Genomic DNA, 13698 nt, shown 5'->3' on the forward strand with positions numbered 1-13698 from the left:
TGGACACGTGGCTCCAGACTACCACCAGCAGCAGAAGCCAACCCCGCTCTGCTGGGATTGAGACCCCGGGGCGGGGCTGCCACGCATGCGTTCTCGGGGGCGGGGACTCGAGGATCGTGGCGCAACATGGCGGCGCCCCCGCCCTGGCGCCGCTCCCCGCACGCACGTCAGTCGGGCGCCGGCCGCGCCGCGCAGGCGCACTGCGTCACCCCGCTCTTCCCTCCCCGCGGGCGCGCTGACGTATTACGCATAGGGCGTGGGTAGGGCGGGTCGCGCGCATGCGCCGGGAGCGGCGGCGGGTGCTGCGGAGCCGAGGCTGCCGGGGCTGCGGGCGCCATGTCGGGCCGCTCGGTGCGAGCCGAGACCCGCAGCCGCGCCAAGGATGACATCAAAAAAGTGATGGCGGCCATCGAGCGCGTCCGCAAATGGTGAGAGGCGGGGCCGGGGGGGCGGGGCCTCGAGGCGAGCGACCAATCACTGTGCCATGCGGGCTTCGGCGGAGGCCCTCCAGTGAAGAACACCCAATCAGAGAGCCGTGCCGGCCGGTGGGTGGGATTAAATGGGGAGCGTCCAATCGCTGCTACCTGCGGCTTGCGGAAGGTGAGGACAGGAAGGGCTGCCAGATTGGCAGGTGCCGGAACCAATCGTCGTTCAACCCACGCGGTGAGGGCGTGGTTTTGGATACGTTTGTGGATTGGCACTTTCCCAGGCCAATTACAGCTGAGGGCGGGGGTCTATTGTTACCATGGGGCAGTAGGAACCCGCCTAATTCTGCCCCGAGTCGGCCCGCGGTGGGGGCGGGGGCTGGCTCCGGGGTTGGGGGCGCTGGAGGGACGGAGGGAGGCGCCGCCGGGTCGTTGCTGCTGCTCGGAAGGACTCGGGGGCGCAGCTGGAGCGAGGGCAGCAGGAGCAAACCCCTGCGGGGAGGAGCCGCTGTCGCCCCTCTCCGCCCCGGTCTGGGGCCGCACAAGATGGCGCTCCCGGGCGGCCCCCAGCCCCTGCCGGGCGGGGGAGGCACTGGGGCCCGAGCGCTGGCTCGAGCCTCCTCCTAGTGCCAGGTCACCTCTGCCCTGGTGCGGAGCTCCAGCCCCTTCCTCTGGGCTCTCGTGCTGCAGCCGCAGCACGTTCCCTAGGCTCCGCCTCGCTTCCTAAAAGGGTCCCGAGCGCCTGCTCTGAGCTGCTCCCCGCGCTGCGCTCGTACTTGCGAATCCGTGAGCTCGGGACTAGCGACCACGCACGTGGTGCCTCCCCGAGCTGGGTGAGAAACCCCGTGAGCACATGGAGAACCAACACTAGTGCTGCTGAGCTGCACGCTGCTACCCGCTGCGTTGTTGAGCATTTTGGGAACATCTTGGCTATTGGTTACAGATTATCCCACAATCCCAAACAGCAAGGATGAGAAACAGTGTGGACAGTCCCAATCCACAGCAGCCAAAACCTCCAGCTTTCTCCCTGCTGGTAGTTAAAACACAGCGATTGGTACAGGAACCCACCCCACATTGAACACTGGAGGGCAGGGTGAATATTAAATTTAACATCCAATTATGTAACGAGGACTCGTGGTACTTCAGGGGGACCTACAGTGCTCCCAGTGCTCGACAGACAAAACGTCCTTGCCCCGGCAGTACTGGTTATATTGCAATTAACTCTGGTGCCGCTGTAAAAGAGAATAGTTGCATCTTTCTGACAGGTGAAGAGGTCTGACCCCTAGTGGCCATAGTTTGTGGAGGGGAAAGCCCATGTGATCATCAGTACTGTCTTTAGTCATAAGGGCTGGAGGCAGAATTTGTTTCAAAACCAAAAGCTTAGATTACAAGACATGAGATGCAGCAGCTGGCTCACAAACCAACTGCTCTTACCAGTGGCCCCTCCCTGCCCATTGCCTGCCCTTCTCCCCAGTTAGACACCACTCCCCTACTCTTGTTGGGGTGGGGTGCGGGCATTGTTAGGATTTCATAGATTTCATAGACATCAGGGCTGGAAGGGACCTCGGGAGATCACCGAGTCCAGCCCCCTGCCCAAAGGGCAGGAAGTCAGCTGGGGTCATAGGATCCCACCAAGATAAGCATCCAATTTACTCTTGAAGGTGTTCAATGTAGGTGCTTGAACCACCTCTGATGGCGGACTATTCCAGACCTTGGGGGCTTGGACAGTAAAGAAATTCTTCCTTATGTCCAGCCTGAAACGATCTTGCAGGAGTTTGTGACCGTTCGACCTAGTCATCGACCTAGGATAGGCTTCTAGTTTCCCACCCTGCTAGCCACCCCCAGGGACAGAGTGCAGGTCTGATTACATCCCCCCCAGTACTGGCCCTGATGATAGGAATGCATTAATATAAAAACTAGGATAAAGAGAAGCTGCCAGTATCCTGTCATCTGGTGGGGCAGCAGATGTAAAAAGTAAGACAGGGTTTGAATAGCCCTGATCCCAGCTGAGTGTTTACATAGCCATATGGAAAGCCATGGGGACACTGTGCGCAGGCTCTGCTTTACTGGTAGGGCTGTCAGTTTTACTCTCTTTTCTGAACCTTCCTTGGTAAGTTTATGGAAAAGAAGCAGTACAGGCATGGTCCTGAACTTCCTGGTAACTGGATTACCAATCTGAGTGGGGGGGAACATGGCTGCGTACTAAGCAACCCCTTAAATGCTTCACTAACCGTGTGGCTGCCAGAGGTTGCTTGTTCCATCAGTTTTAATCTTTTTCCTGGCATGTGGTAGGGAGAAGAAGTGGGTGACAGTTGGAGACACTTCCCTCCGGATATTCAAGTGGGTGCCTGTAGCAGACAGTAAGGAGGTAAGTGCTGAGCCTATGTAAGGAGAGAGTTTAAAGGTTTCCAAGCTGTGGCTGGGGAAGAACACGCCTGAACAGTGTATAGTTGGCAGAGGAGCCTTATGGCTATTATGAGCTAGTCTTCATCACTGTGCTTATGGCCTGGGTTGGTACATTGAAGTGATGAATGAATTGAACTGGCATGTGCTATTGCCAGGACTAGAGGAGAGAGAGAAGGCAGCTGTGTCCTTAGGGAGGGCAGCTTCCTCTGAAACTTTAGCTCATGTCTCTCCCTTGTACCTGTTGACAGTGAACTCCTTTAACCTCAGGGTTTTTTTTCTCTCTTTCTCCCTTCAAGAAAGAGAAATCCAAATCAAGTAGCAACGTGGCACGTGAATCCAATGGCTTCCCAGCTGACACCTCTGCCAACTCCTCCCTCCTCCTGGAGTTTCAGGGTGAGTCTGCTCAGCCTCATCCCATTACTTCTGTAGTGTGCAGGTAGGCAGGGAAAGGGACTTCAGGAGCTAAAGGGTTGCTAGGTTCTGTGTATTGTACATCTCTGTGGGAGCAGTATGAATTTCTACAAGGCATGTTGATTTAACACGTATTAGGCCTCTAGGATTATCTATGGTGAAGCTTTTCATTACTGGTGTCTGATGGAAAAGCCATAAAATGAGTAATTATAGCTGTGATTTTTCCCTTTCTTTTCTAGCAAGAGGCATCATAGGGAATGTTTTGGAGAATTGGAGGGATGGAGAGCTCCCTACATCCCCTGCCCTATTTTTGCTTCATTTTTCTGCAACGACTGAGGTTCTGCCAGCAGAACCTGTTCTGGAACTCTCCTTATTATCACCCCCAGTCCAATATACTGTCATCCTTGGTGGTAGAGAGTGGATGCTGAAGGGGAGAATAAACAGGATATGTTCAGAATTTTCTACCTCATACCCCATATTCCACACTGTTCCTCCCACTGTAGCTTCCACTATTCAGAGACGTAGGAAGTTCTGATTCAGATGCTGCATCCCTTTCTACCACGTGCAGTACTTAACTGATATACAAGCTCTAGTGAGTACAGTCCCAGAGTCCTGGTATCTCATGGGTTGCCAAAATCATAGGATGGTCCATGCCTCCCCAGGGAAAGAGGAAGGGCTTTAGAATCCCTGTGTATTGGCAGTGGATTTGTGTACTTAGGGATTTGGCTGTTGGTGAAAGGCATCCAGTAGACTGAACAAGCTGAGGACATGGCCTGTGGTCCTGATGCATGTAATTCATAAGCATATCTTGCAGAGCTTTGTTCATGCAACTATGCCATGTGCTGTGTGTTCACTAAACTCTCCAGGGATCATTTTGCTTCCTTTTCTTTGTTTTCATGTCCTTTCCTTTTCTTTTATTTGAGGACCTATATCCTCTCCCCTGCAGATTAATCCTACTTATAATTCTTGCTGGAAATCCAGGGGGCAAGTATACACAATTTTGCAAGCCCAGAGTGCTAGGTAGCTGCAGAACGCTTCTGCTTGTATGTGAATTCTGTCAGCTGAAAGTCATGCCCGGTGCCCTTCTCCATTGGTCCTCTCCTTCAGAGCTCATCTATGCTGGGCTGCATAGGCTTCCACAGCAGCAAGGCGAGGTCCTTTCTTTCTCTGACATGTTGATACTTTTTCAGATGAGAACAGTAATCAGAGCTCCCTGTCAGATGTTTATCAGCTCAAGGTTGACAGTAGCCCAAACTCAAGCCCTAGCCCCCAGCAGAGTGAATCAATGAGTCCTGCGCAAACGTCTGACTTCCGCACAGATGATTCGCAGCCACCTACACTGGGGCAGGAGACCCTGGAAGGTGAGTGCTGGGGAGGGTATGGCATAGCCAGCTGCATTGAGACAGGATATCTTGGGAGGGTGGAGACTGGAGAGAACCTAGGAAAGCACTGTTGAGCCAGCCATTCTGGATTGCCCATATTGGGGGTACAGAGCATCTACTTCTTGCCTGAGTGGAGGTCTGTTTGTGGCTGTGCAGAGGTATCAATGTTATGATGTATAGGCTTGGAAAAACATGCTTATAACAGCTCCATTTGCCTGAGATGGGGTTGGCTTTTCTCAGGCACTCCCTGGAGTTCAGGGGCAGATACTGGAATATATTCCAGGTATGGTTCCTCCTTTGGATCCCTCCTGACTCCTGAGAACAAGTTGTGCTTCAGGCAAGGTGGCGGTACCTAGCTGGCTCACTCATTAAGCTAGGAAAGTGTTTTGTTTCTTTCCAGAGCCCTCTCTGCCTCCTTCAGAAGTTGCAGATGAACCTCCCACTCTCACGAAGGAAGAGCCTGTACCTCTTGAGACTCAGGTAAAGGAAGAAGGACTCCAAAGAGGTGATCCTCCCCCTCTATGCGGCACTGGTCAGGCCGCAGCTGGAGTACTGCGCCCAGTTCTGGGTGCCTCACTTCAGGAGGGATGTGGACAGCATGGAGAGGGTCCAGGGGAGGGCCACTCATATGATCAGGGGACAACAGGGCAGGCCCTATGAGGAGAGGCTACGGGACCTGAACCTGTCCAGCCTCCAAAAGAGAAGGCTGAGGGGGGATCTTGTGGCCTGTTATAAACTAGTCAGGAGGGATCAGCAGGCATTGTGGGAGTCACTGTTCCCCCGAGCACCGCCAGGAGTGACAAGGAATAACGGTCACAAGCTGGCAGAGGGTAGGTTTAGACTAGATATCAGGAGGCGCTACTTCACGGTCAGGGCGGCTAGGGTCTGGAACCAGCTTCCAAGAGAAGTGGTGCAGGCTCCTACCCTGGGGGTGGTTAAGAGGAGGTTAGATGCACATCTTGCTGGGGTCATTTGACCCCAGTATTCTTTCCTGCCATGGCAGGGGGTCGGACTAGATGATCTGCTCAGGTCCCTTCCGACCCTAGAAACTATGAAACTATGACTCAGAGCCTTCACTGGACGCATATCGAGTTGAACTGCAGCTATCATCTCTGTGCCATATTGACACTGAAATCTAGCAATGCAAGTTTTTTCACTGCTGTCCATTTACAGATGCATCCAGCTAATGAGCTTGTTCCATAATCCTAATGAGTTTGTTCCATAATCCTGAAGTGCTCCTTGTGGAGCTACCAAAAATCTCCTGCTTCCCCAACAGTTTCTGTGCTGTGGCTCTAAGCTGTCAGTGCAAAGATTGGCAGCACATTGAGAAAATGTAGAGACAGTGAAATAACCAGTCCAGCTAACAGAGAACCTTGCATCCAGGCATGGCATGGCTGGAAGCTTACACTGCTGGTGCTCTGGTGACCCATTGAACCACATGATCAGATCAGTTCCCTCTCTACAGTATTTTTTGTGTCCGTGTGTGAGCACAGACCCCAGGAACCATGTTGAGCTGTACACGGAGCAGGATGCCTTCTTTGTGCTATCATTAATCTGTACTCTCTTGCTGTTCCAGGTAACTGAAGAGGAAGAAGATTCTGGCGCACCGCCTCTAAAGAGATTTTGTGCCGATCAGAACTCTGTGTGCCATACAGCCTCAGAGAGCTAGCCTGCCCTTCCCTGGAGACGGGGCGCCTCCCGCCAGCCCCCTGCAAAGCCAGTCTGCCCTTCCCCTGGGGATGGGGCACCTCCTGTCAGCACCCTGCAGAGCCAGTCTGCCCTTCCCCAGGGAACTGGGTGTCTCCCACCACCTCCTCCCAGAGCCAGCCTGCTGTTCCCCTGGGAAAAGGGGCTTTAGGGCATCTCCTGCCGTCATTACCTGCAAATTTGACTCTATTTATTGGCTCCCTCTTTTCCTGCTGAACTGTACCATAGTGGCATAGGGGCTCTGGCGTGTTGCTTGCATGGGCAAGGGGAAGAGTCCTCTGGGCTTCCTGCTCTGGGTGGCCTTTGAGGACCTGGCAGATATGGTTTGCCTGCTTCCAGATCCCTCATATACCCCCCCCTTCCTCCTCCACTTGCTGGGAATGGAAGAGTCTTGTTCCTCCTGCACTATGGTTTCTGCTCCCTCTTGTTGACCATATCCTGAATCTTGTGGTAAACAAGCTTCACAGAGGGCAATGGGGAGCTTGGGGAACAGTCAAGGTGTGGGGCCTTGGAGCTGTGGGGATTCTGACAAAGGCCTTCCATACCACAGGGCAGGGATCCCAAGCTGGGACACTGTGCAATAAGCTGTTAGTTTAAGCCATTAGTATTGGAGGAAATGGGAGCTCTCCCACTGTGTCAGGAAGGCAAAGTGCACCAGGGCACAGCCCTTTTGCAGCTAGGCACTATGGAGGTGCTGTGGGCTACCCCCTCGGGGGGCCATGAAAGGGAGCAAGCTCTTGGTACAGAGCCCAACTTAGCACTGGAGTCAGGGAATATCTAAGCAGGTCCCTGGCTGACTGCCCTGCTATCCATCTAGCTGCACCTGGCATGGACTCTGCCTAATGTGAATGCCCATGGAAGAGGCTGGCACAGAGCAGAGAGGTAACTGCCTTCCTTAGCCTAGGGGTGGAGAGCTCCTGCAGTGAAGCTAGGTACAATTGTGATCCCTGAATAGAGAAGGATACAGGTAGGATACAGGGTTCCTCACCCCCCTTCCCTCCCTCTCACCCCAGGGCTCCTTGTCCTCACTCAGCACTGTTGAGGGACCCGTTTCCTAGCACACCCTTGCACCCTCTGCATTGGCACCCATGATCTTTCAGCACATCTTCCCTGCCCCGTCTCTTGGTGAGAGATGCCCCTGGCTTGTTGACCATGGAGCTCTTGTCCCTTTCCTCCAACTTCATGGACCTGTTTCCTCTTTGTTGCGATCTGCATGTCAAATTGAGTCTGTGATTGAGTCTCTGTTGAAGTCGAAGGCATCGGCTGCGCGTGGAAGTGGAGAGATATTTTAGCACTGAATAGAATATTTTTAAAATTAAACTATTTGAAATACAGTATGTGAGCTTCTCAATGCAGTAGACTAGCAAGGGGTTGGCTTCCACTAGTGCTGTGGGCTGGGTTCTTCTCCAGGGAGCAGTGGGAGGCCAGAAGAGAGGAGATATGGGACAGGAGTCTTGCCTGGAAGCCAGGTTAGAGTCTGTATTGTTCACATCTATTATCTGATGCCACCATAGGAGTCCCCAGGGCACTAATACTGGCAACAAGAAACTGAATGTGCTATTAGTCTTGTCTAGTCCCTGTATCTTGTTAGGAAGGTCTCATCCTGCTGGATACTGCAGAGGAAAGAACAGCAAAAGGCAGCATCTGCACCACAGTCATTGCCATGGCCCTTGGATGGATGGGCCTGTCTGTCCTAGATCTCTACATTGCCTTGCAATTTAAATCAACGCTGGGTACATCATATTCTCATTCCTGTGTTTTGCAGAGCAACAGGCAGAGCTGGGTTATATTCTTTGGGGAGGGGAGGGGAAGGGAGGGGAGGGGAGAGGATGGTTAATACGCAGCCTTGCCATGCATGGAAGACACTTCCTCACTGCTGCTTGGGAGGGTTTTTTCCTGACTGGTTCACAAAAAATGCAGAAACCACATTCAATCCCTTTGAGAAAATTAACTGCATGATTCGATAACCTCATAGCCACAAAGGACAGGTTTAGCCCACCTGAGCTATACCATATAACATTACCAGTTAGGACAAAACAACTCACTACATCTTCTGCAGTTGCCCTAGGAACAACAATTTACATCAACTTTACTGTAGAAAAATCTCAATTTGTTAAGGGTTTTGTTTTAGTTTGTTTCCCAAAAAGGTTGGGGATCAGAACATGGTTTTTTGATTAAAACTATTTGATGTGAACACTTGCCCCATTTTATTCATGAGTGATTCTGCTCTGTACCCCTGGAGGGGGATGTCTCTACCAAGTTTCCTGTATGACTGTTCCCTAAAAGCAAGCCCACCCCTGCCTATTTGTTGTTGCTGATAAGCTTGGACTTCCCTTAGGACTCTTGGGGCATGTGCAACTTGCTGATGTTTTCATGCACAGCCAAGCACTAGAATCGCAAAGCAGCTTTTCATACAGGATCTTCCACAGGATCTCATGCCCAGCTCTCCCCTCAAGCCCTGTTACTGCAAGTGGAAGACAGACTGGTAGAATCATCTCTGATGCCCTTCAAGATTGAGAGGCATCATTATGGGAATTCTAGGACTGGACATTGAGGGATCAGAGCCCAGAACTCAAACCTGCAAGGTTGGACAAACCACCAACTTGGCAGAGTCAACATAAAGACCTGTTTATATCACTTTAACATATATTTTATCAAAAGGGCATAAAATAAACTAATATGGTTATGACATGCTGTGGTGTTCTGTGCAAACAAAGCCAAACAGATATGGCTAAAAGGCATTAACATGGATAGGAAGCAGGGTTGCTTTTCCCCCTCTGCTTCCCCCACCACCACTTCTTGCTTCCCTAATTTCTACCTATTTACATTCTCACTGACATTCCTGTCACACTTTTAGCTTCTCTCATTCCTTGGAGTCTCAGAACAGCAGAGACTTCCTATGCTGGAAGAAGGATGATTTTGTCCAAAAGCTTGCTAAGAACTTTTTTTCCAACTACTCTGTCTAATAAAAGATATCACATCTACTCAAAGAACCTTGCCTGGGTTGCTTATACAGCACTATATGGATTCTAATACCCAGTCCAGATTTCAGTAACTACGGCACCAGAATCATTGCTTCCAGGGTTACTTCCAGTCCCACTACTGCAAGTTTGAATAAATGCACTATAAGCATAAATCAGAACAGCCTTTATTCTGTGCCAGGTGATCAAGTCAACTGCCAAAGGAGGTAGGTCGAAAATCTTTCAAAATCATGCATCTTTTCTGCATGCACTTTCTTGAACAATCTAATCACAAGCTATTATACATTTAGCTCCATAGATACATTGTTTAATCACATGCTTACTAATCAATCAAAATATTTATCATGTATCTTTCAATATCTGAACTATTTTTTATAGTTTATATATTTATGCACGAGGAATTTAATTTGTTACATTCCTGACTTACCAAGTTGGGTACCGACTCAACCAGACAAAAAGAGTATTTCATCTAGTTTCTCAAGCACTATAAGACAAATTCCATCAGGCCTTGCTGAAATTTCTATTCTTAACCTGTTATTTTTCTAACCTAGTCTGAACTTGTATCTCCTTATTAAGGTTAAATATTTGCTATTTTTTTGTGATGACATTACCAAAGTAGATATTGACTGTTTCAGCTTTCTTTGTTTTATCTGTCACTTGGTCCTCTCCCCCATTAAGCTTACTTTGCTCTGGGAGATTCTTCAAGCCCTTATCAAGATGTCCATCACCAAAATGCCACCAGCTGATGCACTAATTACAACTAACAAACAAGGTGGAAGGGAGAAGCGGTGAAAAGGCTGAATTAAGGTTGTACGTGTACCATTTATTTAATACTGAATCCCTCTCTAGTAACATTTTAGTAGTGTGATAATTAACCTTGAAAGTCCAAGTCTGTTTGAAAAGCCAAGGGGATCCTTATATTTAAACCAATGGTTGCACTTTTTGTCCTTGATCTAAGCCGGTGATAAATTACGATGGTTCAACTACAGTGTGTCACCAACACAAGCTTTTCACTTGGTCAGGAGATGCGTATGCTTGGGGCTATGGAGGTTGGGGGGAAGGACACCTGTGGGGGATAAGGTGGTTTCTGTGTTCAGTGAGTGTCTAGGAAAACTAGGGAAAGAAAACTGGATGATCTGTTTCCCTCAGCCCATAAGGTCCTCATAAAATTTGTCCTTAATCACATCTGGCTTGGCCATGGTGGGTGCATAAGTGCTGATGATAGTGGTACATTTTTGCCCAGACAGTGGGAGTCTCATTCACATAGGTGTGTTGTTCACTCCCTTTGGGACATTTGTAAGCTTGCTGGCTAGTAGTGTTTTGATGGCAAAACCCAACACCAGCTTCACATCAGACATCACTCTTCTTTACTATGGCCACTCCAGAAAAATGTGTAGCTGGCTCCTTTTTCAGTAAGATGTAGCTTCTTTAGTTGGGTGAGTTTCACACACGGCTGGTACTTGAATGTTGAATCTGGCCAGTTCTCTACCAACCAGAGCTGTTCTTTTCTCTGCTGTTGTAGAGTCCATTAGTGTATGTGCATTCCAAGCACCAATGGTGAGCGGTGTCACCCTTGTCTTTTTCCTCGTGTGATTTTTTGACCATCATAGTGTGATCCCCATCAGTTACGGTATGCTGACCAAGGTTAAGGTGAAGCAGACAATGCGGCAGCTGAGTGGAGCTGAGGAGGGTAACAACCACCCCCCTAGGGCTCCTGCTTAGCCCAGCCCCTAGGGAGCAGTGGGAGGGGCACTTACCTGTCCCCTTCTATGGTGGGACAGCTGTTCCCTGTCCTGAGAACAGCACAGTGCTGGGAGGCGTATTGTGCAAGCGCATGGGGGAAGGGGAAGACGAGGGAGGAGGAAGCCTTGGACCGCTAAACCAAGCAGCACTCACAAGTACAGCCCAGCCTAGACCAACGAGCGGAACATATACACAGGTAAGCAACAGGGGCCAGGGCAATGCTGTGATTAGGGGGCCAGTGCACACATCCACAGGAGGCCTCATATGCCTCTACACAAATGCTCGTAGTATAGGAAACAAGTAGGAGTTTAGCTGGGCACTGAGGTGCCTGCTACTTGTGGAGTGATCAGTAAGAAATCCAGCTGCAGGGTGCCAAGGTAACCAGTGGGAGTCAGCTGACCGGAAGGGGCAGGGCCTGGCTCCCATATAACTGCAGGCAGAGGCCAGGCAGGGAGTTCCCCGTCGGCAGCCAAGGGAGAAGGAGCTCTGCCAGAGCAAACAGCAAGGAGAAGCCTGACTGGACGAGCAGCTCTTGATTGCTGTTATGGGGTGGAGAATTCCCTGGTAGGGATTGAATGTTGTTTAGCCGGACAGCATAGGTTTTATGTTATAGCCCAGGGGCTTGTGTTTTGTGTTTGCTGTTTAGACCGGAGGACCGAGTGAGGCTATTAGGGATTGGAGGAGGCCTCACAGGGTCTCCACGATAGCGTGGGGACCCTGGTGCCAGAGGGGGTGCAGCATTTTGGGGTGCACTGACCCTGGCGCCAAGGAAGGGGCCAGGCACAGCTACAGCCCCTGAGCCCTGAGGCTGAGAGAAGCCCTGGAGCAGAGGGGGTGATGATTGACAAGCCCCAGAGGGGGCACAGTTGTGAGACAAGGCTACAGAAAGCAAGACTGACCGAACAACATCTGGTACATCAGCGAGGCTTAGGCTGCAGTGTAAGGGGAGGAAAGGAGCCGCAGATAGTGCCCCCTGGCATTGGGGCAGAAAATGGGCAGCCTCCTGCTTAACTAACATCCTCTAATTAAGCAAGTAACAACAAGGCATGGCAGGTGAGAAGGCAGGCGGTTGGCCCATAACAGGTGGGCGGGGCCACTAGTGGACAGACCCCAAAGAGACACACCTGTCACAAGGAGGAATTTAGCCTCCTGCTAGCTGACACCAGCCCAGACATAGCAGGGCTCACAGAAATGTGGTGGGACCCAACTGCCCAACTGGGCAGTGAATATCAAGGGCTACAGGCTGTACAGGAGGGACAGGACAGGGAGGAAAGGCGGGGGTGTGGTGCTCTACATTAAGGAGGAATACACATCCTCACCAGGTAGCACAGAGTCAGAGGAGGGGCACTCTGAAGGGCTCTGGGTTAGAATACAGGGCAGTCGAGGGGAAAGAGATTTAATGGTGTGGGTCTAACTCAAGGGGAAGAGCTAGACCAGGAATTCTTAAGTCAGCTCACAGAGGTAGTTAGGTCAAAGGACATGGTCATCATGGGTGACCTGAACTTTCCAGACATCTGCTGGGAAGAGCAGTCAGCCAAGTCTGACCGCTCACATAGGTTCCTAGCCCAAATGCAGGACCTCCAGCTAACCCAGGAGGTGCACAGCCCCACCAGAAGAGATGCCTTGTTGGACCTGGTGCTGGCCATAGGTAATGACCTGGTGAGGGGGGTGTGGGTGCTCGACCACCTGGGCAACAGCGATCATCACCTGCTGTAATTCACCATCCAGTGCAAGGTGGCAAAGGCCTGCAGCAAGGCAGCAGCCCTAGATTTTAGGAGGTGGACTTCAATGAGCTAACAAGAATAGTTGGGGAAGCACTGAGGTCCCGGAGGGGAGGGGAGCCAGGTGTCCAAGAAGAGTAGTTGCTTCTTAAGGAGACAATCCTCCAAGCCCAAAGGGAGGTAATCTCAACATGGATCAAAGGGAGCAGGAGGGCACAAAAGCCCCCATGGCTCACCAAAAGCATCCGGGAATGTCTTCTAGCTAAAAGGGAGGCGCACACCCAATGGAAGGGAGGGTCCATCACCAGGGAGGACTATACTGCGGTTGCTCGGGGATGCAGGGGGGCAGTCAGGAAGGCCAAGGTAGAGATCATGGACAACAAGAAGTCCTTTTTTTAAATACATAGGGGGCAAAAATAAGGTACCGGGTAACGTGGGGCTCCCGCAAGACACGGTAGAAAATTTGGTCGTCGCACCAGACAACTAAGTTAACCTATTTAACGACTTCTTTGCCTCCATTTTCCTAAGCAGGAACCAGATTGGCCCCCCTCAGGCCCCAGAGGAGGTGCACATAAGCCAAGGGTCAGGGAGGATCTAGTCAGGGAACTTCTGGAGGGACTGGATGTATTCAAATCATCTGGTCTGGATGATTTCCACCCCAGAGTGCTGAGGGAATTAGCTGAGGCCATTGCAGGATCCCTGGCACGGCTTTACCAGCACTCGTGGTGCTCTGGTGTGGTGCCAGAGGACTGGAAAAGTGCCAATGTGGTTCCCATCTTCAAAAAGGGGAGGAAAAAGGACCCGGGGAACTATAGGCAAGTTAGTAGGGCTGTGCAAAGCTTCGACCTTAATATTCAATTCGACAAATATTCGACCTTGAAAAGTGAAAGTCGAGTCGAATAGCAGCTGGTTGAATAGCTGT

At 50.9% G+C, this 13698-nt stretch overlaps 1 protein-coding gene across 1 annotated transcript; it reads left to right on the top strand.

Moving 5' to 3' along the window:
• The first annotated feature begins 161 nt into the window (after positions 1-161).
• BCL7B (BAF chromatin remodeling complex subunit BCL7B) lies at positions 162-7665 on the top strand. Its single transcript, XM_090026678.1, has 6 exons — positions 162-428; positions 2718-2793; positions 3128-3224; positions 4433-4603; positions 5025-5104; positions 6201-7665. Exons 1-6 carry the CDS (start codon positions 337-339, stop codon positions 6291-6293), a joined length of 609 nt encoding a protein of 202 aa, XP_089882804.1. The 5' UTR covers positions 162-336; the 3' UTR covers positions 6294-7665.
• The last annotated feature ends 6033 nt before the right edge of the window (positions 7666-13698 follow it).

This window comes from Crocodylus siamensis, chromosome 13, assembly GCF_052110815.1.
Source record: "Crocodylus siamensis isolate JL-2025a chromosome 13, ASM5211081v1, whole genome shotgun sequence".
NCBI classification, from domain to species: Eukaryota; Metazoa; Chordata; order Crocodylia; family Crocodylidae; genus Crocodylus; species Crocodylus siamensis.